At 43.1% G+C, this 25,748-nt stretch overlaps 3 protein-coding genes across 3 annotated transcripts; 1 reads left to right on the top strand and 2 right to left on the bottom strand.

Annotated features, from left to right (window-relative positions):
* Positions 1–912: 912 nt before the first annotated feature.
* Positions 913–8,766, top strand: MPHOSPH6 (M-phase phosphoprotein 6). The gene is made up of 5 exons (XM_082290244.1): positions 913–1,010; positions 4,534–4,646; positions 6,190–6,280; positions 7,286–7,383; positions 7,829–8,766. The coding sequence occupies exons 1-5, from the start codon at positions 960–962 to the stop codon at positions 7,986–7,988; spliced, it is 513 nt and encodes a 170-aa protein (XP_082146370.1). The 5' UTR covers positions 913–959; the 3' UTR covers positions 7,989–8,766.
* Positions 8,767–14,394: 5,628 nt separating this feature from the next.
* Positions 14,395–15,267, bottom strand: LOC309577762 (arylamine N-acetyltransferase, pineal gland isozyme NAT-10; the record flags this gene model as incomplete). The annotated part of the gene is made up of 1 exon (XM_082289985.1): positions 14,395–15,267. One exon carries the CDS (start codon positions 15,265–15,267, stop codon positions 14,395–14,397), a length of 873 nt encoding a protein of 290 aa, XP_082146111.1.
* Positions 15,268–21,362: 6,095 nt separating this feature from the next.
* On the bottom strand, positions 21,363–22,253 carry LOC309577761 (arylamine N-acetyltransferase, liver isozyme-like; the record flags this gene model as incomplete). Its single annotated transcript, XM_082289984.1, has 1 exon — positions 21,363–22,253. One exon carries the CDS (start codon positions 22,251–22,253, stop codon positions 21,363–21,365), a length of 891 nt encoding a protein of 296 aa, XP_082146110.1.
* Between the last annotated feature and the right edge of the window lie 3,495 nt (positions 22,254–25,748).

Genomic DNA, 25,748 nt, shown 5'->3' with positions numbered 1-25,748 from the left:
CTGGATGTGGATAATTCTTCCTCCTTTCCCACTGCAATCAGGTTTTGTCCTTCATTATACCTTTCTCTGGAGTCTATTAGAGCATAAATCTTTAGAGAGTTCTTCAAGCTTTGACCTACATCTTGCAAATACGGGAACTTTTCTCCCTAAATTGTCTTTTGAAGCACACCAGTTCATTAAAGTTCTGAACACTGAACCCTCACTCTTATTGCTTTATCATGCAGTTTATGTGCCAAATGTCAAAACAGGCATCAGAAATCTGATTTATGAGGATATATAGAAAAATTGTGGCACACGCTCGTGACTGGGAGTCAGCTGGCAATTCCCTATCAGGATTTCCTCCTCAGCTCCCAGTGCCCAGCATAGCAGTCCAACAACAGCGCTGCCAACACTGAATTCACAAATCATGATTCAAGACTAACAAAGCTTTGAGGCTTTTTATAATATCTTTGAATTGCTTTCCAGTTTTAATCAGATTTGACCATTTTGTGATTTTTTTTTTTTTTGCCAGTAAGTCTGTGCTGATTGTAAAAAAATAAAAGCTTAACAAGCCAAGCAGTCTCCAAATGCCAATGTGAGATGCATTTTATACTTTTTGAAGAGTCAGAAAATTATGGATGAAGCTGTAAGCCAGCAGCACTAAACAACACACAAGCATGGGTAAAGCATGTCAGGCTCCCCTACCGATTTACCATTTTACACCACGGCGGATTTATGTCCTGCTCACACGCCCGATCTCCCTCAGCCCGCACAACCGTAGTTATTTTAATCGCTGGTTTTGTACCACTGGTGCATCCCCCGGGCCCGGCGGCTCCCGCGGGCGTGGGCAGGGTGCTGTGCCCGAGGCCGCCCCCGGCCGGAGGGTGGAGCCGCGCCGCCGCCTCCCCCCGCTCCTCCCGCGGCGTGCGCGGCTTCGGCGCTACGCGAGCGCGGGGATCCGCCGCGGCCTGCGGGCCGCCATGGCCGGGGAGGTGAAAACCAAGCTGTCCAAGAACCTGCTGCGCATGAAGGTGAGGGGGGAGGAGGGGAGAGGGTGTCTGAGGCCTGCGGGGGGGCTGGAAGCGGCGGCCCCCAGGGCCGGGCCGGCACCGGTGGCGAGCGGGGTCCCGTGCTCTGAGCCGGGGCCGGGGTGGGTGTCCCCGGCCACACGCGGCCGTCCCGGAGCCCTTGGTATGGGGCATTCCCGTGCCCATCGCCGGCCACGCGGCGCCAGCCTGGGCTCACGGGCAGCAGTCGGTGTGCCCTGGATTTCATCGCCGACACTCTAAATACAGATATGTTTATCCATGGTCAGCTCCCCGGCCCTCTCGGGCTTGCTGGGCTGCTTCCCCGGCAGGACATCGCTGCTGCCGACACCGAACTGCTTAAACTCCTCGAGAGGTGTCGGAGGTTACAAACTGCAGGGTTTGGTGCAGGAGAGCAACTTCGTGATTCCAGCAAAGTCTGGCCTCAAGAGCCAGCTCCAGCGCACCTTATGGGAGTGCCTTCGTTGCACCTCGCTCCTCTGCAGCTGGGTTGCCTATTGCGAATTTAAATAAAGAGATTTCCCACCACCAGCACACTGAAATGAAAATATCGATGCTGCTTGCTTTACTTGGGGGTGGAGCTTTTAGTATTGAGGAGGAAAAAACGTTTAGGTTTTGGTGTGTCTGTTTTTACTCCTGTTTACATTACTGGCTAAGGAAATCCCAGCCTGCATGGGGAGTATTAACCACCTTTCCCAACTCATAAATGCCAGGGATCTTAGTAACATCCCCATGTGCCTGTTACCCTTGGAGTTGTGAATCTAGTGTCACCAGTCTGAAATTAGTCTCTGCTCACTGGCTAATGGATTCTGCTTCACACCTTGTACTACAATTCCTAATTCAGTAGAGTACGTTCTCCTCTGATTGATGGTCCTTTATTGCTGGAAAACAACCAGGAAAAGTTGAGTTCCCTTTCTTTCTTTTTAATGTTAATATTCAATTTTTTTAACTGAACACGATGGGGCCTTTGTGGCTTCTTGCTTGTGGTGTTTTATTTAGCTATTTTTTCCCCCTTGTATTTATATGGGGCTATATTTCACATTCTGGCTGAAAAGAGTTACCTGACTTCAGTTCAATTTTTCACATAAAGTGCACTCTGCTACAGTTGGATGATGGAATATTTACCCTAATTAACAGATGCTGCTAAATCTAAAACTTGTTCACTGAAGGAACAAAATACGTCTTGCCTCACTCTCAGAAGGGAATAGGTGTTGAGCTGAGTCAGCCAGCAATGTGTGACACAGTCAGACTCCCATGACTTGGATGGCAGCATGATTATTTTTCCTTATTTTTATATAATACACTTTTAAAATGAAATTTCTATTTCTGTTGTTTGCCAGTTTACTAACCCCCTGGAGATTTCAAAAGCAGGTTTTTAGAGTATTTTTCTGCAGAAGGCCATGGAGAACCAGGCAGGTGGATATGCTGCCATGACATTTGCAGGTTCACAGTCCAGGCAGTAATAACCAGCTTTGAAGAGATCAGTAGGTTTTGAAAAGGTCATACACAGATCTTGCATTGAGCACTTTGTTTCTGCAGATCTTCCTGTTTACAAATGTTTTAATTAAGCCTTTAGCAGCTGCCTCTGCAGGTAGTGATGCAATGTATTACCAGAATTCAGCAGGTGGGTGAGGTGGCACCCACAGGTGACGGGTGGTTGGTGGTGTTGGAAGGACCATTTGCACTAAATACTGGGCCACATGGAAAAAAACTTTTAGATCTGGCACCATTTGATCCAGGTCCCATTGCTTGGGGAAACTCACCCAAACAACCCCTCAGTTACTGACTTACATATTCTGTGTCTACCACAGTGGGTATATTTTTAATTCATCAGTGTGTGTTTACATTCGAGATAAACCTGATCACATAATTTTTATCTAGGTTTTTCCTGTAGTAATCTTTAGGAACATAATCTTTAAAATGGAGTGTGAAATGATTATTTAATTGGGTTCTTGTAGCAGAATTTCTTGTGTTGAGATTTCTGACTGGCTAACCAATTTCCTTGAGCAATATGTTTTTCCACATGATAGATTCACTTATTTTCCTCAAGAAGATACTGTAATTTTAATTGGAAAGCTTTGACATATTTTGAATCGACTCAGAAAACAGAAGTCAATTTTTCTTTCATTAAAGATGTTGTACAGTGGATGCAAATAGAAATGGAAATGGAAAATGAGACATTAGCACTGTTGGCTTGTACTTCTGAGTTTGGTTCCGTTGGGCATTTTGTGAAGACTGAAAAGGTGTGGGTTGTATATAATACATACATTACACATCTATATTACCTGTCTGTTGCTACAGGACTGAGTGTGAACTGTACTGCTAGACTTGCCTCTGTCTGGGAGTTAGGTTGGTATAAATGCAGACCTCTGACAGATACATTTACTCAAACACTTTCTATAGATCCTAAGGAAGGTTCCAACTTTTAGGGGGCTGGGACTATACAGATTATTACTATAAAATTGTGAAGCATTCTGGTTTTTTCCAGCACGTTTCATTGACATTGTTGAGACTTAATTGTCACTCAGTTCAGGCACCTTACTTGAGGCAAATGGAAATTAAAGTGCTGTTTCACAGGCCTCAGGTCTGGGGTTCTGTGCTCTCAGCAGTTTTTTATAGGCCATGGCAGATGTCTTTTTCTACTCCCAGCTGTTGAGAGGTTACTGTTCCTACCTTCCTGTTCCCATCCTCTTGACAGAGGTTATCATCAAGGAAGCAAATGACAGGAGTGCCCTTGTATGAGGAAAAAATAGCAATCTTGCCCTAAGCTTCATTATTGGTCTTGGCTGTTTTGGCAGACTGTTCCTGCAGTGAGTTAACAGGTGCTTAAATACACTCCTGAACTGGTCCTTTGGTGGGTCAGTGAGAACTGAAGAGCTGAGAACATCTTCTTTAGCACAGCAGGAGACAGAAGACTTTTCCTCATAGTCTAATTTCAAAGTCTGACGTTTTCCACTTCCAAAGGCAGGTTGCACCTTCAGAGCTACAAATCCAATCCAGTTCATTAAATCTGAGAAACGAAGAGGATGGCTGAAAGTATAGATGGTTCAAAAAATGGTCAGCCTGGTATGACCCATCTCCAGCTCTGAGCTCCAGTGCTGTTTGTATGGGTGGACTTGGTTCCTGGTGTGCAGCAATAACTTCAACACCATTACCTTCTCTCTGGCCTTTGCTGAAACATTAGAAAAACCTTAGCAAAGTTAGGGAATTGTGAGAGCTCCAATCCATCAAAACTAACCAGAAGAGGTCTGTTTCTTTATGTGGAAGTACAGATGTGACTGACTGTTGACTTTCAGTAGATAGCTGTGATCAGCAGCTGTTTCAGTTTTCCATTGTCTGTTTGCCCAAACTTTGACCAAGCTCAGAGAAAAGAATCACAAAAAGTATGTACTTTTTGTCAACTGCTGAACATTATGTAATGCATAATTGCCATCATGTAATTATTGCATGTTCAGAAGATACTCATGATGCAGAAACTGAAGCTGTGTGTTTGTGTCTTTCTTTGTAGTTCATGCAAAGGGGTTTGGATTCACAAACTAAAAAACAGCTAGAAGAAGAAGAAAAGAAGATAATTAGTGAAGAACACTGGTATCTTGATGTACCAGATCTAAAGGAAAAAGAGTAAGCTTGTAATCTTTTGTACTTCTTATCATCACTGCATTGTTTTGAAATGGAAATAGCATATTCATATTTTTCCTATAAGTATTATAAATAACCAGTTAACAGAAGCAAAAATAGTGACAGATTGGCATTACAACTTTTTTTTCTTATTTTTAGGGCTGTTCTTGAGGTTGCCTAGTGTAGTTTGACCTACTTTCAGTTCTTGTGTGTGTTGTTTTCTTCCACTCACACATTCTTCTAGATGCACGTAATTTGTTTCTTTCAGTCAGGGTCCAATTCATTCATTGATGCTTTTTCCCTTCATTTGAAAAAAGTTTGAAACCTTGTGTTAGTAAATTCAGCTCCAGTCACATGCTTAAGTTGATTCAGGACAGTTCTGTCCTCTTGTGTCCAGCTCACTGCAAAACCTGGTTTTGAAATAGGAGAGATAATGGCAAAAATAAAGGAAGGCTTAGCTAATAAGGAAAAAAGTGTCCTGCACTTTAGAAAGTTGCTTTAAATAGCAGGAGAACTGCTTTTGAAATTGCTTGGGTTTCATTCTTTCAAAAGTGGAAAAAAGTTTCACTGAGAGAGAACATACATAGTTTTGAAAAAGCTGGGACCCAAGGAATTAACTGTAGTTGAATAAAGCCATTGATAAACTCTTTTCCATTACTCTTGATGGATATGACAAAAAGGTATTTGAGTTTCAGTTGTAGGAAGGAATGTTCAAGCTGGACATTGGGAGAATTTTTGTAACAAAAAGGCAATTGAATCTCTGGAGTACATTGCCTGAGGAGACACTGGATTCTTCATCATGGGAAGTCTTTTGAGGACAGGTTAGCTGGACCTCTGCTATTCATGGCACATGTGTGCCTTGAGGCAGGACAGTGAGCTTAATCTCTTAATCTTAAGTTCTGTGATCATGAGAGTTTGTTTTACATGGGAGATGAAGAGGATGAGGGAACAGATACATGTGTGTGAGGAAAAGGATGGAACAATCCACGGAAGTACTTTTATCTGACACGTGTATTATGAATGCCTCAGGGTCATGTTTCTTTTCTCACTCCATGCTCATTAAAAGAGGACAAAAAAGGAGGGAGAAGGAGAAGTCTGTCTCTGCTGAACAAAGAATGACACAGTGTTTTATATCCTGACAGACTCAACTAATGCCAGGGCTAACAGCACAATGAAAAATTAATTAGAAGCTTTTGCTGGTATAGTAGTGCCACCTGGGGAGTGATATTATGTGGTATTTTTATTCTGGCAAAAGTACTCATGTAGGTGGAATCATATCAGCAAAGAGTGCTTTTTGTTAGGAGAGTTAATTTTGCTTGTGGAACTAGCTCAGCTTTACTGGCAAAAAGTATTCCTTTGCACTCTAAGCTCCTTGTACTGAAAGATTTATCAGAGCAATTAAGCAGAAAGTAGTTGATGGTTTAAAGTACGTGTGGCTTTGTTTATTTGTGTGGGGGGAAGGTAGCAAATCCTTTTTGCATTTATTTAATTTGATTATTTTAAAGTGCAGTGTTTGACAAAATGCTGGGTTTGGGATTTCATGCAGGAGCTGTATAATAGAAGAGAGAAGCTTTCTGCGATGTGAGGATCTCGTTTATGGCAGAATGTCCTTCAAAGGATTCAATCCAGAAATTGAGGTACCATTTCAATGTCCTGGTTTGAGGTGCTCTCACATTAGGATTGAAGCCCTTGGGGATGGGGATTTGAGTGTTCACATTGCATCCTTACTGGCCTTTGCAGCACTTTCCATAAATCGTCCTATGTACGGGAACTCCATCATTCAACCCAAAATGCTGATCAGTGCAGCATCTGGTAAATAGAATCTTTTTACTTGCCTGTATTGATGGTCAGTAATTGCATGACTCCTGCAGATTTTCTCTCCCTGAAGTGAGGAAGCCATCCCACATGCTGCTCACCAAGACAAAAGCTCACTTTTCCTCCCGACATTTAATGCAGAGTCCAATCTACAAACATTAAACCCTATTTATTCAACACTTACTTGTGTAGGTAAGGGCTTAGAGTTCCAAAGTAAAAATGCTGGGCAAGAGAGTCTTTAATTTCTTTCTGGCATGATTCATGTTGATGGAAGTACACAGGGACAGTAATAAAAATGTTACCACTGAACTGAAGCAGGAGGATGAAGGTGTAAAGACTAAGAGCTTTGCGGAAGGCATGCAAGGTGATTTATTAGGGGATTCTTTAGATATTTTGAACTTGCTGTCCCTGTGACTCAGCATATGATTGCTTCATGGCTTTTACTGTAAATCCTTGAAGATATTCTTCCTTCTTAACAAAACCATTTCAAGGTCTATGTGCTAACATCACAGTGAAAAATTAATTATGATCTAACTCTCTGGTCTCCTGGAGATGTTTGGAGTGCCCTTTAGGATGTTTGAGTAGTACAATACACTGAAAACACTATTCTCTCTGTTGCCTCTTTTCCCAAAGGCAAACTCTAAACTCAGCTTAGCAACAGACTGTTGCCTTTTCTTCATGAGTTTTCATAACAGTAGCGTAACCAGGAACAGCAAATAACTATTAAATTTGATTCTTACCTTTTATTCTCTTCTCCTAGTGAATTTCAGCACAGTTGCCATTGTGTCATGGTTACATGTTTGAGCTATTTCTTACTTCATTTTCAGAAGTTAATGGTCCAAATGAACTCTAAGTGCAAGGAAGAAGAAATTGAAGAGGATGATAAAATGGAGGCTGATGTGTCAGATGAAGAAATGGCCAGAAGGTAAGTTACATTTTATGACATAATCAGTACTAGCTACGAATATGGTATGTTACTGTATTATGTGTGTGGGGAAATAAAACCCAAAAAGGAAACAAACAAAATAAAAAAAACAAAAGCCCACAACAGATATGGTACTGTCTCAGATTGATTTTCCAGAAATGCTGGTGTATATTCATTGGAATCTCCATTACTTTTGAGGGTAAAATAACTTGTAGGGGTTTTCTGCCCTTTGATATCCAGGTATTCCATGCTAATTCCCTCCTTGTTACCAGTTGCTGACACACTGAAACTATCAGAGTGAATAATAATGTAATAACTCACGTGGTACTTGTGCTTCTCCAAGCTTTTAATGACCACCACTTAAACTGCTAATTAGGTTTAGGATATGTGCCACAAATTTTTCTCTGATTTTAGTAAAAGATAAATTTTTTTATTCTCTCTACAGATATGAAACATTAGTAGGAACAATAGGGAAGAAATTTTTGAGAAAAAGGGACCAACGTGTACTCAAGGATGATGATGAAGATGATGAAGTTGAAGAGGGGAATAGTAACACAAGACCTAGTAAAAGAGCTAAGAAAATGTTCTTAAAACCTCAGGATTAATGTCAACTGCACAAGTGGAGCTTGTTACCTAATGCCTACCAAACAGAGTCCCAAGAACTGGAGATTGTTTGGAGTTTATGCTATTTAATGCCAAGGGTGGATTTGTGAATCTGTTCTATTCTCATTGAAATTTCTACCATCCGCAGGACAGACATTTTTCAAAGTGGGTGTGTATACAATGGATGTTGTACATCCTTTCCTCTCTGCAGCTTTTCATGAGTGGGGCATTCATCCCATCAGTCTCTTTAAATGTTGTGCATAGTTAAATTGAGTGTTGCATGCAATCAAAAGCAACGCTATTTACACTTTAGGATAACATCTGAAAGAGGTATTTGGAGCAAAGATGAGCTGTGTCCAATTCAGTAAGGCAGTTCAGCTTTCACCGCTTGCTTTTATTACGAAAATGAAACCTGCGCTCTCTTCAAATTGAAAAAAGTCAGCAGAAACATGCTTGGTTTGTGGGCTTTTTTACTGTGCTAAAAATAAGATGGGAGAAGAACAGAGAGATAAAATCCACTTTATGGAATTTTATTTTTTATGAAGTTTATTTAAAAATAGAGGATTTTGTAGTGAAACTTTTTTTTATACAGCAAGCCAAATATTGGGTGACGTTTACAGTTTGACATCTGAGCAGATTGTGAGTCTTAGTTTCTGCCTTCTGAAAGAAGTTTGCTAATTTTGCCTCTTTTTCAGCAAAAAAACCCAATCTTATAATTATGTAAGTCTGTCATAAAAGCATAATAACAGTTTCAGAAACATAATTGAAAGCTGAATAAAAACTGTGGGCTTTTGTCATTAATGATTGTGGATTAGCTTATTTAATGTAAAAAAATTATGCTTAACACAGGCTGATACAAGGAGTGATCCTGTTTTGTGCTGGCCACAGATGTCCCCCGACATTAGCTGAGTGCACTGATTTATTTAGCATGTGATGAAGCCGTCTGAAGTAGTGCTAGGATGGAAACACCATTCTGTTTCGTCAGTTGGTGCTCCTGGGTCTGTTAAAAAATGTCAGTTTGGTCTTGTCTAAAATCATAGCAGTTCTCTGTGTACAGCCTTTCAACAAGAACTATTGCTATGCCTGCATTTCCTCAGGATGTCCAAGTTACTCATCCTCAATGCTGGCTCTCTGGAGAAAGAGGAATTTGTTAATTGAAGCAAGGAGTGGCCATTCTGCCATGGGCACGAGGCTTTTTTTCAGTCTTTTTTAACAGCTCAGTGAAGCAAGACGTGAAACTCAATTATTTAAAGAAGGACACACTGTGTCTGCTGTATTTTGCATGTTATATATGAACTATAATCCAACTATAATCCATATATCAGGAGCACCTAATTAGATATTCAAGATGAATCACACATGGAAAGAGAAATATACTTTTAACCTAGTAAGGGTACTTTGTGCAGGTGGAAAGGCTGTGATTCATGATCTGAGATAGTTTTTCAGAGCTAATTAAATGCTACTGGTTCAATTACTTAAAACCTGATCATATATTACTGCTAGCTGAAAAGAAGTTAATGATGGCAAGACATTTTTCTTCCCATGGAAGATGTGACCTGAGCTAAGAAATGATTTATTGTTGGTCGTCACAAGAAAAACTTGGAATATATCCCATTATTCTTGCTTATTAGTAGGAAAATGATTCCTCCCTCTCTCTGAACACATTTCTTGAAGGGAGAGTGAATTTCTGCATAGCTGTGCTGAATAGTTGACGGGTAAAGTGTGTTCTGGTGAACCACCAGCAACCAGGAGGTGTCACTGCAAGTGCATGTCCTGAGAGACCGTGGATTGGGGAAGTTTCCAGTGCTGCCATGTAAACAAGCTTTGGGGTTATTTTGATAACAACAGTGGCTCAAATGAATTCCATGTGGAGTCTTCCTTTGTCAGGGTTCTGCAGAGAACTCTCCTGTGTTGCAGGGTTCTGCTCAGTCCAATGGGGGGTAATTCTCATCAGTTAAAGGGCGTTCTACCTCCTTAATTTCATGTCACTTCCGGAGGGATAGCTGGACGTGTGAGTGGCGTGGTGCATGGATAAGCACAGGAGAAGCTGAAGAGCTTCCTAGAAAATCCATGATTCTGGAACTGGGACAGAGGAAGGGTAATTCTGTTTCCTAAGCATGCCCAACACCAACTGTGAAGAAAAGGTAGACATCAGTTTATTGTCTTTAAATCTGGGGGCTTGCTGTTCACATTCAGCTGGCTCAGTGCTACAGTAAGACCAGCTACTTATTTTTAGCACAATCTTTTATTCATGGAGAGTTTGCAAAATGTGCCCTTAAAAGCACCATCCATAGTGCGTTATTGTGAGCAAGACAAAAGCAAAACCCAGCCCTGTGTGACTTTTTAAATGTACTTTAAGTACAGAGTTACAAGCAGACATGGTGGGACCTTCTGAAATACCTGTCTGCATTTCCAATGGTATAAATACATGTATATATGTATGGATTTAAGTCTGACTCGAGCTTCCTACCTGAGGTAGAAACATTCTGCTGTATAAAATCTGTGCTTGAACTTCTCTTGACAGAGATGTAAGTGTAGCAGTGAAATATTCATAATGCAAGCCTGCATTAATTCAGGCTTTCTTGGCTCTGACACAGACTCCAGTGCATTTTATGTGCAAGTTCCTAAGCTGTAGGACTTTCCCACGTGGTGATGTTTCTAAATGAAAAGTATTTCTTTGAAGACAGAAGCAAGCTGGGTAAGTAGTGTTTTTATTACAGAAAATGGTTACCTGCAAAATGGAACTGGTAGAGTGTTACCAGGCACCAGAAGTGTTTGTGCCTGTGACCCTGAGGTGCCCAAAGGGTGTTTGTAGGTGGTGCTCACTGACAGCTTGCGTATGTCTGTCCCTTGTCATGTGAAGTTTGGTCCCTCCCTTTGGCAGGCTGGTGGTGCATATTTTGTAATAACTGCTGGGGTTGAAAACATGGAAGTACTGAACAAGTTCGTCTTTCTTGCTGATGTTTCTCTTTTGTTTCTATTCTGCTTAGTATTGGATCTTAAAAGGTCCTGGACCAGAGTCCAACTGAAGTGAGCCATCCAGTGTGAATTTAGTAATGCTTGAGCTGATTAAACTTTGGTTCTTGGGGAGGGGCAGGATGTTCAGTGGTGCTGTGGAGTTTGAACCGTGTTTCTTGTGCTCTGTGTCTTGTTCTCTAAAGAGACACTCCATTATGCAATGCTACAACCACAGGTGGCTGTAGTTGCCATTGGGCATTGCCTGTGTGTGCAACGGGGAGCTGGGCTGGGATTCTGGGACTTCATCCAGCATTCAGACTTTAAAAGAAATTGTCTTGTCTTTCTCTTAATTGGAATACCATACTTTTAAATTGTATTTGGAATTAGATGAGGCTGGGGGCAGAGGGGGGTGGTTTGTAAGCATTTGTTTTGCTTCATTTGAACAACAGTCCAGAACTAAAACTGCAAAATCGCTTAGGCTCTCATTAAACCTTTCTCAGAGAGTGCTAATAAACCATGGTGGTAGGGAAGGATGTCAGACATCCCACAGTTCCCTTCCACATGTGAATTCAAGTTTCTGTGAGAGCTGGTGCTTTTTAAGGGCTTGGTTGTTTGTTTTCTTTTCAGGCTGGGAGAACATCACCTTCTACAATACTGCCTTGCTAATGGAACCTCAGCATGAGGCCTCAGGGTTTGTTTGGTTTTGTTCGGTTTTACACCATTCTCATCTCAAACCTAAGAGGTATTTTGGGCCTGGCATTCACACCTCAATAACCTGCTTTCATCAGCTTTTGGGGAGCTTTAGTTAAACTGTGAAACTGTTCCTTAGCTGTACATGTTGATGTTTCTTTGTGTGGTTTCATGTTGCACAGTGAGGACCTGCTTATAATTGTCACAGCAAGATGAAAAATCCCTCTTAGAGAATGGTTATTAACAGATAGGAGTCAGGAGGATGGCTGGAGCCTCAGTCACCAGCAACTCTGTAGATCTTTGGTAAGAACCAAACAATAGAAGGGGTTGCTGGGTGAGTCCTATCACTGCAGGCCCAGTTAAATGCTGATAGGAGGCCAAGACTGCCTGAGAAACCCTCACATACAAAAATCCAAGCAATTATCTGGGAGCAACAGCAGGAACACCTCTAGGGAAGTTGGGAGGCAAGACAAGGAAACAACTGTGATGGATGGCACAGAGAAAAGTGGTCTGGTGAACTGGGTGAATGCACATGAGAATCCCATCGGATAGAATGGAGGTGGTGAGTGTCGTGAAGCTTGTAATGTTCCCTGAGGTCTTGGGGAACACCTTGTCATGATCAATCATTTACAAAGGGGTAAAAAACCCTTAATGGAACATTTAATGTGAGGGAATAACCTGAACACAAATTACTGAACGAATTCTGTAATTCCATTATTAATAGCAAAGCTGTGTTCTGGCCTCAGTAAGATCTTTCAGTGTCTCCTCTCACCTCTTGCTTGGTTTTCAGTTCCTCATCCCTGTGCAAGTATCTGTGCACCCAGGCCATGAGCTGCCACCACGGCCAGTCACACAAGGAGCTGGCACACACCACAACCAGCCCAGAGCTGCTGGCTGCCAAGCCCAGCAGACATGACTCCTGGGCCTCCCCTTCAGTGATCATCTTCCTCAGCCTACAACCTCTTCACCCAGGTACCTGTAGGAACTCACCATCTCCAACACCAGTGCTGCATTTGTTCAATATTAGCCTGTTTAGTTCAAGAAGTGACAGGTAACAGATTCCAAGGAACAGGTAAACAAGTGACTGGACAACAGGAAATCCTTCCAGTTATGCCAGGGATGGTTTTGATTAGATACTAGGAAAATTTTTTTCACAGGGTTGTAAAGGACTGGAAGACGGCCAAGGGTAGTGGTGGAGTCGCCATCCTGGAAGTGGCACTTGGGGACAGAGTTTAATGGTGAACGTGGTGGTGCTGGGTTCATTGTTGAAAACCGTGATCTTAAAGGGCCTTCCAACCTCAGTGATCCTGTGATCCTAAGAAGTTTGAGGTGGGAAGGGTTGGCCAGCAGATCAGTGGTATGACTGACCAGCCGTCACTTTGGGGATGGTGTGTGCAGGAGTCAGTGCAGCTGGGGGCAGCTGTACCTAAAACACCTTGTAATGTCTTTATTTTCCTTTTATTTATTTTTAGGTATACACTTACAGCATTTGTGAGATTAATGACCGGATGATGTCTTTGAGCAAAAATACACTATTCAGTGGGAGGAATCAACATTTGACCAGTACTCAGGCTAATTACAGATTGGGGAGAGAGAGTGGTTTTTGGTGTTTCTGCTATTTTTTGATGCATTTAGAGATGCATTTAAGAATGTTTCCCCTGTCTTAGTGGTTTTGTTGGTTAGGCTTTTTGCAGAGAAGCATGGTAGGAAGAACAACATTTTCTGGAAAATGGGGAAAAGTGATTGTGAAATAAAAGAAAAGGTTTCCTTTCGATTTCGCTGGCTCCTTGGGTTGTTTTTTCACTTTGATACGGATGAACAAACACTAATGGCATTAAAATTCCTGGGCTATGGTATCCATTCAGGACAGTCATGTGGACTCTCATGTTTGCAGGACAGAATTAAGGGTATAGCGGGCTTAGCTTCATATACAAATACAATGCAATGCTAAAAACACAGAATTTCCACCCCTTTTGGGACAAAAGTAAGTCTAAGCCAGCTGTGGCATTTAAGCACCAGTCACATTTTATAGTATGATTGCATCTCAGAAACAAAGCTTAGTAGTTTGCTCCTTAGAGCCCATCAGCCACAATAACACTGCAATATATAGAATTTTCATCACCAGAAGAATAGGTACATACCAAAAATTACTTGGGGCAGTTTACTGCAGTAATGGCCAGAGGGATGCACATGATGATAATTTTCATTTCATACTATGGCTTGTCTAAGGATGATGGTGAAAGAATTATGCCTCCTAATGCTCCTTTCCAAGATGACTATGTTTTACTCATATTAAAGGTAGAGGAATGAGATGAGCTGTGAGTGGTTGGATCTTGTGAAAAATGAAGTTTTAAATGTGTACTTCATTGTCTAAATGCTCACAGATGACTTGTCTCCCTATAATAACCTTAGAAAATGTGTTGGCAGCCTATCACAATTAATAATCCATACTCATGTGCTACAGGCAGTCCAAAATTCCCCAGACATATTTCTTACCCAAGCTTATAACCAGATTCAAATCAAATCCTACATTTGTGCCAAAAATTGAACGGCAGTCATCTCGCAGCAAATAATTTTACCTAACTGACTCAAGAGTCTTAAATTCCTGATTTTTCCCAAAGTGAAATTCACTTTAATCTCATGTTAATGTATGTATCCTTCAGTCACCTGCAAAAGAATCCCATAACCTTGCAGTGAGGATTGCACAGACAGTGGAAGGTGCTGTACACACGTAGCATTACTGTAGGTTTTCCTGGTCATCTAGATTGTATAAGATCCTTTAACATTAATGGGGACAAGTTTTCTTTCTAGGGTGATGTTGAATTTCTCTTTGAGGGTTTTTTCCACCTCTTCATCTTCAAGAGTTACAAATTCTACCAGATCCATGTTTTCCTTGTAGTTGTACGTGGTCTCAGTGAGTGTCCACCCAATTAGCGCTTGGAATCCATCAGTGGTCTGGAGGGTGCAGATGGACTTCTTTGTGAAGAGGGAATCTGGAGAGGTCTGGAGGTACGTGCACTGGAAACGGAAATCTTCCACTGTCCGTGGCTCAAGGCTGAACATATAAACTTTCCGGCACTCTTTCTTCTCCAGCAGGTCAGAGTTGGAGAAGCTCTGGTTGGGGATGTATTGTTTCCGTCTCATTTTCTCCAGGTACCAGACACCGTTTATTTCTGTGAAGCGGAAGACGCCGGGAGCCTGGGGCTGGTCTTTCCCTGACACAAGCTCCATCGGCTGCCACATCTGGTAGGACACCCCGAAGCCTCCATCAACGATGTAGGCTTTGCCATCAATGACAACCTTTACCACGAGGTGGGTCATGAGGGTGGCGTAGGCATTCTGGTGGGGGTTGAACACGTACGCCCCCAGGAAGCTGGTGTCATAGCCCAGGCCCTTCAGCACCCAGCCCAGCAGCTGGTTGTTCTCCATGCACCAGCCACCCCGCTTCTTCCGCACGATCTTGTTGTAAACATGCTCCAACTCCAAAGTAATTTTCTCCCCACAGTGGATGCTGAGGTTTTCGAAGGGAACAGCGCGGATGTGGTGCTGGAATATATCGGTTAAGGTTTCCAAATCTTGTTTTTCAGTGGAGCCTTTATAGCCAGTTCTTGCAAAATACTCTTCAAGGTTCATCTCACCTGTAAAGGAAGGAATTGTGTTTTGGTTTCTTTACATCAGTGATTTATGATGCTGTGGAAAGCTGCCCTGGCTCTGCCAGCAAAGATTCTTGAATCTACTGAACCTCATCAGAGCAGCTTTTAAAGGAAACAAGTATTCCTATCAAATGGGTCCCTGAGCAAAGACTAGTGCACGTGAAGGTTTGCTTTTGTTTAGAGTCATGCCTCTGGCAAACAGCTGATGCCATTTCAGTTTCATACAAGGCAGCTGTGAGATGGGGATTTGCTGTACTTGCATTGTAACAGCGGGGTGAAGAAGAAATACAAGATCACGCTGGGGAGTGCGTACAAGGGTTCCTGGAAAATGGTCTAAAACCACTGTTCAGTGACAGGATTGTCACTGGAGGAAGCAGTGTCATCTGCCAGTGGGAGGGAGGATAGTCTGAGCCAGGATTCACATATTCTTTTCATGAGTCTGCCACTGATGGACATGACAGTAAATGAATTGCTCGTTCAGCACACATTGCTCTTCCACCGCTTACAAAAAGTTAACATGATACTCCTGCATGTTTTGTGAAGTGTCAAGTTTTATTCAGATAATTATAACTGAAAAGACTGACATTTAGAAGAGTCACAGACCACTGAGTCTTGTGTCTGCTCTGAGTGTTGTGGAAACTCCTTTTGGTGTTGGAATAATGGATCTGAATGGAGGTGAGTGGCTTAAAAGACAAAGAGCACATCTCCATTCCCTCCTGTGCCCTGTGTCTCACAGGGTACCCTGAAAATGGACAGGGGCTGCTTTACATCTCTCTAGTCCCAACCTTTCTCAAAACTCACCAATCCTAAAACTCAGCAGTGAACTGCTGAATGTTTACTGCAAACGAGGATTTCTCAGGATGATTCTCAGTGGCAGATTCATGCTGTGCATATTCACGGTGTAGAGGCAGCTGTTCCAAGAGAATGGAGAGCAGCAGCAAAAACTACACATTACCTCCTACAGAGAGGAATTAACTTTCAGTGATATCTAAGCATTGTTGGAGGATATTCTCAATGTAATATTTGGTAAGTGTAACATAAAAGTTACACTTTTATGCCAAAATATGGCATTTTTTCTTTTGATTTGCAGAATCCGAGTATATCTGATCCTATCTGATCACTCTGACTGTGAATGCTAAATAGATCACACAAGCATAAAACTGGTTCTCGAGTTTATATTACTTGTAATTTTTTTCTGCAGCTCCATAATACACTTGATCAGCATTAGATCTGGACTGCAGGAGATGAAAGCTACCGTTGTTTTGAATTGTGAGCAGACCAGATCAAAAGGCAGGTACTGAAAAGGCAGCCCCACAAATGTGGCCATGATTTATGCAGAGAAAAACATCAGCAGAAGAACTTTACAGGTGCAAATGAAGGTGTTCATACAAAAATATTCCTCACCAGGACTATACACAGTGTCAGCAATCCTACTGTTAAAAATATGTTATTTGTTTTCCTTTATCCTAATACATCAGCACATGGACTTTCTGGGTTGTACAACCCAGTTTGTAATTTTTTTAAAGTTGTTTTTAAAGAGCTCTAATTTATTCCCTTAAAGCAGAATCTGTTGATTATTAGATTGAGCTTCTGCTTCCTTTGCACTTGCAATACTTTTAAATAAATTTATCTAAAAGCACGACTTCCAACAAGAAGTTGCAGTTCTAAATTTATATCTACTATTGTATCTAAACAAAAGAATCTATCTCATAGTGAAGCTTCTCCTGAAGAGTGAAAGGTAGAAGAATTGAAATTGCATACAACTGTTTTGCCCTCTTTAAGGTCCCCTGTATAGCAGGTTATGTTTTAGCTCTATATCAACACATTTTTAGAACATTTTTCCTAGAGAATGTTGCATATGTTATTGTCCATGACCTTTACCATCATAAAGAAACCAGGTGGTTTTGCATCTTTGTTTGGAGGGGTTTTTTAAGAAAATAAACTTACCTCTTAAAAGATCCCTTTTTATTTATTGAGGTATTCCGTTTCTGGATGGTTTATTACAGGGGCAGCAGTCAGTGATGCCAGGAGTGGATACAGATTGTGAGGGTTGTCTTTCTAAGCTCTGCTGGCACTTGCTCCTGAATCTTAAATACCAAAAAAGGGCAAAGTCCACCCAAAATGAATTCACATTTTTGGACTTCACTGATCCGTGAGCAAATTAAACTTTGTTTCTTCTCTATTAGTAGATGTTTATGTCTTCCTCTGGTTAAGACCAGAATGAACTTGTTTTCCGTGTACAATAATTACAGTAGGCTGTTGCAAATGGCGTTATAACATTTTAAAATTAATTGTTATTTTGCAAACCAGCACTTCGTGGTGGAAGACGTTCATCTGTGCCCTTGTGGGTACACTGAGGTGCCAGGGTGTTGCAGGCTGTGTGTCCTTGTGCTCCATGGATGAACAAATGACCCTTTTTTGCCCACAGAGGATCTTTTTCAATCTGTTCAGCTCCTCAGCTGCAGCGGGAACTTATTGTGGTGCTGCCACACCTGATTAATGCCATGGCAAATATTTATTTACATTTCTGCTCTAAACTTGGCCTCCTGCATCCTCAAAGCGCTGCAGTGCTGTTTATTTCATTCTCTCCCAGTCAAGCCTGTCTCCCCTTCATTTGATAGAGGTGGAATGTCAGAGGAGGTCTCTTTGGGGAAGGCAAAGAGCACATTACACTGCACCTGGGGAAGCACCTGAGTTTTAGGCACATCAGGTGCCCCGTAGGTCTATGTGGTTGACTAAAACAAGCATCAAACTCTTTTCCTTGGCTGAAGACAGATGATTTTCTGTCGCTCTCGTTCATGGCACATCCTGTACAGTACCACAGGTATCCCAAGGTACAAGGCTTCTGTGTTACGGATATCTGTTACAGTGCAGATACTGCAACACGCGTATCAAACAACGAGGCCCGTGGAAAAGAAATATATATGGACGGATTCTTGGTAGATGTTTCAGAGATGTTTATTTCTCCAGCCACATGGCTGGGGCTCTGCCAAGGAACTGAGGCAATCACGGGACCCGAGGGTCCCTGCCTGCACAGGGGAACACAAACCAACCAAAGGGAAATGAGGCTGACCAGGGGCTAGGGAAACCCCATGTCTCCCCCCCAGGACCCCACGGCAGGGGGGGGAGGGCCCCAACATTTCACCTGTTTATTTTTAACAAAAAGAGATTTAGAACTTAACATTGAAAACAAATGGATAAACATAACAAGAACAGTTTTAAAACAAAACAAGCCACCCTCCTGAGTCTTTATAAATGTCCAAACAGATTCTCTGGAATATCTTAAGGTTGACAGAAGGGAGACAGGACTCTCCGGGCATGCTTTGTGGGGAAACTGAGGCACGAGAGGGTTTAATTTCTTCCCTCCCCCCTTCCATCCCCCCCCTCGGCATCGGAGAGGAGTTGTAGGGAAAGGGAATTGTATAGGGAAGCCATGGGGTGAAAAACGGATTAGGAATAAACTGGGGATGGGGGAAACTTAGGAAAGGGTTCATATTGGATGTAGGGTAAAAGGGGAAAGTAGGTTGTGGGTAGGGAAATTGCTGGGATGGATATTGTTTATAATTTTGCACATAATGGCTGCTTTTGACTGGAATACCTCCAGGCCCAGTAACATTTGCTGCTTGTAAACCCTTCTTTCCTTGCACTATATCAAATTGTACAGCTTCCCCATCTCTTACACTTTGCAGGTAATTTTTAGGGTTATTCCTTTTAATGGCAGTTCTATGGATGAATATATTCCCCTGTATCATCTCGTGTTATAAATCCATAGTTGTTTTTTACATTGTACCATTTTACAGTTCCTGTGATTTTCATTGCTATAACTTGTCCTATCACGTGCTTGCATGTTCGTTGTGGCTGCTGGTCCCACGTGGCCGCCGCCTCGCCGACTCCAATGTCTCAGCCAGGCCCCCGCGTTGCGGCTGCTCCGCGCTCTCCGAGCGGCGCTGCTCCGGCGTGTCCGGGCTCTGCGCGGCCCCGCGTTGCCATCGCCGCTGGCTCCGTGCCCTGTGAGCGGTTCCGCTCCGCAAACTCCACGCTGCTTTGAGAGCGGCCCCGTTCCGGCTCGGCGCTGCGCGGCTTCTCGTGTCGCTGTGGAAACCGCCGCTTCTCCCTCCGCAGGGCTCTCCGAGCCGTGTGCTCAGAGCGGGCTGCCACGCCGATGCCCGGTTCCTGGCTGCTCGTGGCCCACGGCACCCACGGCGCCTGCGGCATCGCTCCCTCACTTGTGGTCGCGTGGCCGGGGACCCCGAGGCAGGGATGGGGTCCGTGATAAGGCGCGCGCTCCCGAGGGGGCCGGGCGCATCCAGCACAGGCACCTCCGCCGGCACGGCTGCAGTCATGTGCTCCTGGGATGGCGGCCGCGTGGTCTCAACCACAGGATTATGGCCATCCTCTGCTCTAGGGGTAATGGGACCATACAAATGCTCCTCAAAAGCTTCGCTGATTACAAGGAATGCACGGAGAGGTTCTATCCCTAGTGCATGTTTTGTTTGATCCCTTATCTCACCCCAGATTTTGTGCCAAAAACGCCCGTGATTAATTCCAGTAATTCCAGGAGGATTAATATCAAAAAGTAAGTCTCAAGAAATATAAAAGCAATTTTTGAAAAGCCAGTTAAAAAAATGTTCTAAATCTCCTGGAACAAACATTTTCTTGTTTTGTTGTTCAAGGATTCCTTTAACTTCTAGATATATTTCTTTCTGCGACTCAGAGAGCCACATTTCCCAGGATTCTTCCATAGTCCAGAGAGAATATCCAAACCAAGGCAAGAAGAGAGAGATCTAGAGTGGTTTTTACTCACGAATTTTCTGTCCTTAGGGATCGGTGTCTTGCCCGCATTCTTCACCATTTGTTACAGTGCGGATGCTGCAACACGCGTATCAGACAACGAGGCCCGTGGAAAAGAAATATATATGGACGGATTCTTGGTAGATGTTTGAGAGATGTTTATTTCTCCAGCCGCATGGCCAGGCTCTGACGAGGAACTGAGGCAATCACGAGACCCGAGGGTCCTTGCCTGCGCAGGGGAACATGGAATGAGGCTGACCAGGGGCTAGGGAAACCGCGTGTCTCCCCCCCCAGGGCCCCTCTCCCAGGACCCCATGGCGGGGGGGGAGGGCCCCAACAGATATCCTGCTGTGAAACCACACTGGTGGCATGTCCTCACCTCCCAGGGTTTTCTTTTGCTTTCAAAATATCACTTTTTAAAGTTGCTTTTGTGCAGAATGCTGCTTGTAATAAATATGAAGAGTTTTATCTATAATACTGTCATGTCCTCTTGACATCACGTGAAGCCTTGGTCCCAAAAGTTTAGATTATAGTTTGCAAAGGTTGATCGAACTTTTGTTTTCCAGTTTTGATACCAAATCCCTGATTTTTAGAAACCATTGAATTATCTCATCTTCTGTGGATTTTATTTTGAATTCAGAGACACAGATAAATCAGACTCAGAAAAAGTGGGTACTCAAAATTAGAGAGATTTTGGGACGTTTTAGGCACCCTTGGATAAGCCAATTTCTGAAAAGGGAACGGGACTTGAGTCTTTCAACTTTTCATAAGCTAATCAGCACCTAATGGTGGCTTGTTTTGAGAAAGTCTTAACCTTTCTTTTTTCTACAAAGTCTTTAAAAGCCTATTCAGCTCAACTTTAAGACTGTTAAGGGAAGTGAATAATTTGTAAAAGACGCTGAGGAGATTGGAAATAATACCAAAGAAGGTTAGAGGTCATTCGTGTTAAATGGTAACACAGCCTCTCCTTCTGCATCATTTTGGTCTCATTTGCCACAAAATATATGTGCAATAAAATGAGTTCTTGAGAAGGTGAGCAAAAAGTTAAGGAGTCAAAAAGCAATTTGCATATGAGCAAAACAGAGCTAGTAAGATGTCTTTGTTTCTAAAGAAGGAGAGGTTTAATAAAAAATATGCAATCGATATATGCAGTTAATTAGCAATGTACTTGAATTTACTAAGCTTTGTGACTAGCTCAAGTTAAAAATGACATTAATGTAGTTAATTTTAATTTTAGAACTTTTCTGTTGGCTATTTAAAGATCCATCCAGCACAGTGTTACAGTTAGATCTTATCCACTAGATTGGGTGGCAAGCCACGAACATTTACTGGTACAAGTTTGTTCTCCAGTACGATATTGAATTTATCTTTCAGTGTCTTCTCAACCTCTTCATCTGTAAGGGTTGTGATGTTCACCAGGTCCATGTCCTCCATGTAGTTGTACTTCATCTCAGTCAAGGTCCATCCAACTAAGGCCAGAAGCCCATTGGTGGTCTGGAGAGTGCAGATTGACTTCTTCCGAAGTATGTTGTCTGGAGACACTTGGAGGTATGTGTTTAGCTCTTGGAAGTCATCTATGTGTCGTGGCTCAAGAGTAAACCTATGTATTTTTCTGATATTCCCCAGTTCTGGAGTATCAGGGAAGTCAGTATCACCTCGCTCAGGAATATAATGCTTCCTTTTGACTTTCTCGAAGTACCAGGTGCCGTTGTCTTCCATGAGGCGGAAAATGCCGGGGACCTGGGGTTGGTCCTTCCCAGAAATCAGCATCAGTGGCTGCCACATCTGGTAGGCACCCCCAAACCCAGCATCTACTATGTAGGAATCGCCGTTGATCACCACCTTCAGGAGGATATGGTTCATCTCAGCAGCGTATCCATTCTCTGCTGGTTCATAGCTGTGTGCACCAAGAATACACACATCATACCCTAATCCTTGCAAGACCCAAAACAGGAGGTGGTTGATTTCCAGGCACCACCCACCACGCTTCTTTCTCACAATCTTATTGTAAGTAGATTGCAAATCCAGTTTGATGGCCTCCCCGCAATGCATGCTGAGGTTCTCAAAAGGAATGGTCTGGATGTGATGCTGGAAAATGGCTGTCAGGGTTTGCAAGTCTGCATCCTTATGGGGCTGCTTGTAAGATATTCTTCCAAAATACTCCTGAATGTTCATTTTGCCTGTGTGAGCAGAAAAGTAGCCAGTTACTGCTGTGTGGCTGTCAAGGGGTTCACTCCTGTTTCTGTAGCACAGGTTAACCAGCCTGCAAATGTAGTCTGGGCCATTTTAATGAGGATCTAAAGGAATTTTAAGTATTTCTTTAAAAAAAGACAAGGACAGGAGCAGGTGGCAATAATGCTTTCCCTCTCTCAGGGGCTGCCTTCAAACCAGGTGGACGTCTTTCCCATGGGAAGACACAGCACATGCCATAACAGCATCTCTGACCACAGAGGAGGATCCCACATGAAAAAAGTTTTCTAAAATCAAGAAACAACAGGTTTGCAAAAAAGCTGCCACACCATACCAGCATAAAAGTCACAGAAAGTTCTTACTGTTTCTTTTACTGTACCAGGTAAGCAATTCTTTCTCTATCCCACAGGTAATTTAACTGGAAGGTTTTGCATTCATGGATTCAGTTAACTGTGATTAACATCTCAGTGTGTCACCCTTTCAGACAGGTTTCCATGTGAAGCAGGTAGTTGTTTTCTTAATCTCTTAAATTTCCCTAGGGAGTTTAGACAAGGCTTTGGCTGTGAAAGGAAGGAACTTTAATTTTTCTAACCTAAGGGTCAAAGGAATCAATCTGAAAGTACATACAAGGCATATTCATAATCTTTTCGTTTCTTTGACCATCTTTTATGAACTACAGGCTTTAGTTTCAGCTCAATTTATTGGAAATATTTAGTGTCTTTGTATCTCTGATCCCCTTTCCTTTCATTAGCAGAAAGACACTGGCACTGGCGCTGGTTGTGTGGCCAGGATACAAAAGGTTCCCTGTAAGACTTCTAATCCAGTGACTCATCTGGCCTCTGCAAGGATTTCTTTTGTCTTTAGTTTAGATTTAATTCAGCTTTTTTCCATGCAAGGATATTTGTTGTTCAGAACAATTCAAAATCTGTTAAGGGCTGTGTTAATTTCCAACAAGTCTGAGGATTTCTTGCTTCCTGCAAATGGTTGAATGTTCCCTGGGAGGATTTTCCAAAACTCCTTTGATGTGGATGAGATGGGAGAAACTCCCTTCCACTGAATATTCCACTGCTCTCCCCAGCAGTTTGACCCCATGTCCATGCCAGAAGCTTGTGAAAGTCCCACCTCAAATCCATAGATGGAAGTACCCCCACCCCAGCAGCTGAGCACATCCAATGGCCTAATCTCTAGACTTTAACCCCAGTCTTGATGCCAGCAGCACAACTCACATGACTTGGTTGTCTTGCTCCTCATCTGCACTGGTACCAACATTCAGACTGGCTAATGCAAACCCACAGGAAAATATGATAGAATAGAGGATTATCCCAATAAGGGAATTATAAATAAACATTTTCACTTCAAAAGGACCCAAAGAGGCTACATGAAAAAACAGTAATGTCTCTTTGATACTGCGTTTTACGGTTTTTTCCATCCCTTTTTTAGGACAAGGGCACTCATCTCTGGCAGGATCTCCTTGGAAACACTTGTAGAAAGCCATTTCCTTCCCAACACACGGTGCACATGTTCACTGGCAGGCTCATCCTGTGGTCCTCTGCCTCATTTTTCTTTCTATTCCCACTTTCAGCAATTTTGCATAGGAAGATAGAAACATCTTTTCCCTATGAGTGTGTCGAGCTGAACCTCTGTGACCAGCAGGAGTCCAGAGGAGTCCATCAGCCTGGTGGGTCTGATACGCTTGGAATTTGCCTTCAAGCAAAACCAGATCAGTCCCTGCCATGGGCCAGCAGCAGAAGACCTGATGCCCTCCCTGTAACTCATCTCCTGTGTCTGGGTGTCCCATCATATGGGGAAAGGGCAGGATAAAACCAGCTCCCCTCATCCAGCCACAAGCAACCTCCCCATGGAGAGCCCCCATGGGGTGCTGGCAATGAGGCTTCAGGAAAACACACTGGGAAAGCAGTTGGGGAAATTCCCTGCCTGTGCCTCAATTTCCCCAGCTGCCCCTTCTCTGGCCTTATCAATTTAAAGTCTGCTTCAGAGGCAGCCTTGCAGTGGCTGACAAAAATGTGCTCTGATCTCAATGAATACTTAAAGAGCTTTAAGTGTAATAAAGCTGCACTACAACATCATTGACATTAGGGAGCATCCACATAAATCAGCGTTTACTCCCTCGCCTTCCTGGAGGCAGATTTTTTCCTTGGCACAGCCACTCCTGCTGTGTGAGAGACGAGGCTGCAGCAGTGAGCAAGCCCTCTCCTGGGGGACAGTTTGCGTTCCAAAACTGAGTTGCCAAATATCCCGAGCCTCAGTCCGGATCTCAGCCTTGTTTACTTCTGCCCCTGCAGCAGCTTTGCTCAGCGTTCCTGCAGCTTCGTGGGTAGTGAGATTCAGATGTTAGTTCTGCCTGTCTGCACATGTCCCTCAGGAGCGCTGAGTCCTTTTGTAATTAGGCTGAACACTAGGATCAGTTCTTCTCTGCTAAAAATCATGAGGGACTCCCAAGGCTGGATCCTCTTGCTCATGCCTGTATTATTTGTTTGATTCTAAGGTACAGCGTGAGTCAGTTGCTGCGTTTTTCATACACCATGGCTCAGCATAAAAGGGTCAGTTTAATTCTCAAACACTCAATGTTGCACTTGGAAAACGCCCTTGCAGTGCAACACTCCCCATCAGCCCTGGGGTTCCTGTAGTTTGTGCTTTGCTAATATGCCTGCAGCACTGTGCACAGGGTATGCAGACTCAAGGGGGTGGGCTTTCCAAAGGGGCTGATGCAAAGCTACAGCATGAAGATCAGGCATGCAGCGCTTACCTTGCAGGCAGTCAGCTCAGGCTTTCTTTCCACCCTGGCATGTTCCAAAGTTCACAGGAAGAGCTGCACTGGGAACTGCTGCTCTTAAAGGTCCAGGCTGCCTTTACTGCCTGTCAGGGACCGCCTTACCCTCCAGCAGAGCAGCCAAGGAGGGGAGAGAGTTTATTCTTTTACAGTAGTTTATATTCTGACGGTTTTATTGGTTTATTTGTGTTGGCATATGTGTGGAAAGCCCTGTCATGGTGTCAGGTGCTGTACGGAGAGCATGAAAATGGTCCAGTCCCCAGACTGATTACAATATTGAGGAGATATTAACTTTCCACGTTACTGAATCAGAACTGAAGCCCTCCAGGAGTGCAAAGCATGGGTATCATGAGCAACTTCTGTAAGTGGTTATAACCTATAAACCCATTCTCAACCCTGCAGGTCACCCAGGGGCTTCAGTCTCTGGGGCACCTTGGTGGGTGCTCCCATGCTAAAGCAGCAAAGCAATCATGCAAATTTTGATGCAGATTTTACATTGTTGACATTGATATGGTCTGGATCCCTGCAGGAAGTGGCTTATCATAGACAGAGAGTAATACAGGGCAGGAAATCACTGATTTATTGGTGAGGATGGCAACTGTTGAATTAATCACACCACACTGATCTATTCCTCGTGGCTGACACCAGCTCCTGCAAAGCAACAAGGTCAGATTTGCCAAGTCACGTAG

The sequence above is a fragment of the Coloeus monedula genome (assembly GCF_965178545.1).
Source record: "Coloeus monedula genome assembly, chromosome: 13".
NCBI lineage: Eukaryota > Metazoa > Chordata > Aves > Passeriformes > Corvidae > Coloeus > Coloeus monedula.
The sequence above is the reverse complement of the archived record's forward strand: the minus strand, read 5'-3'. Positions and strand labels throughout refer to the sequence as shown.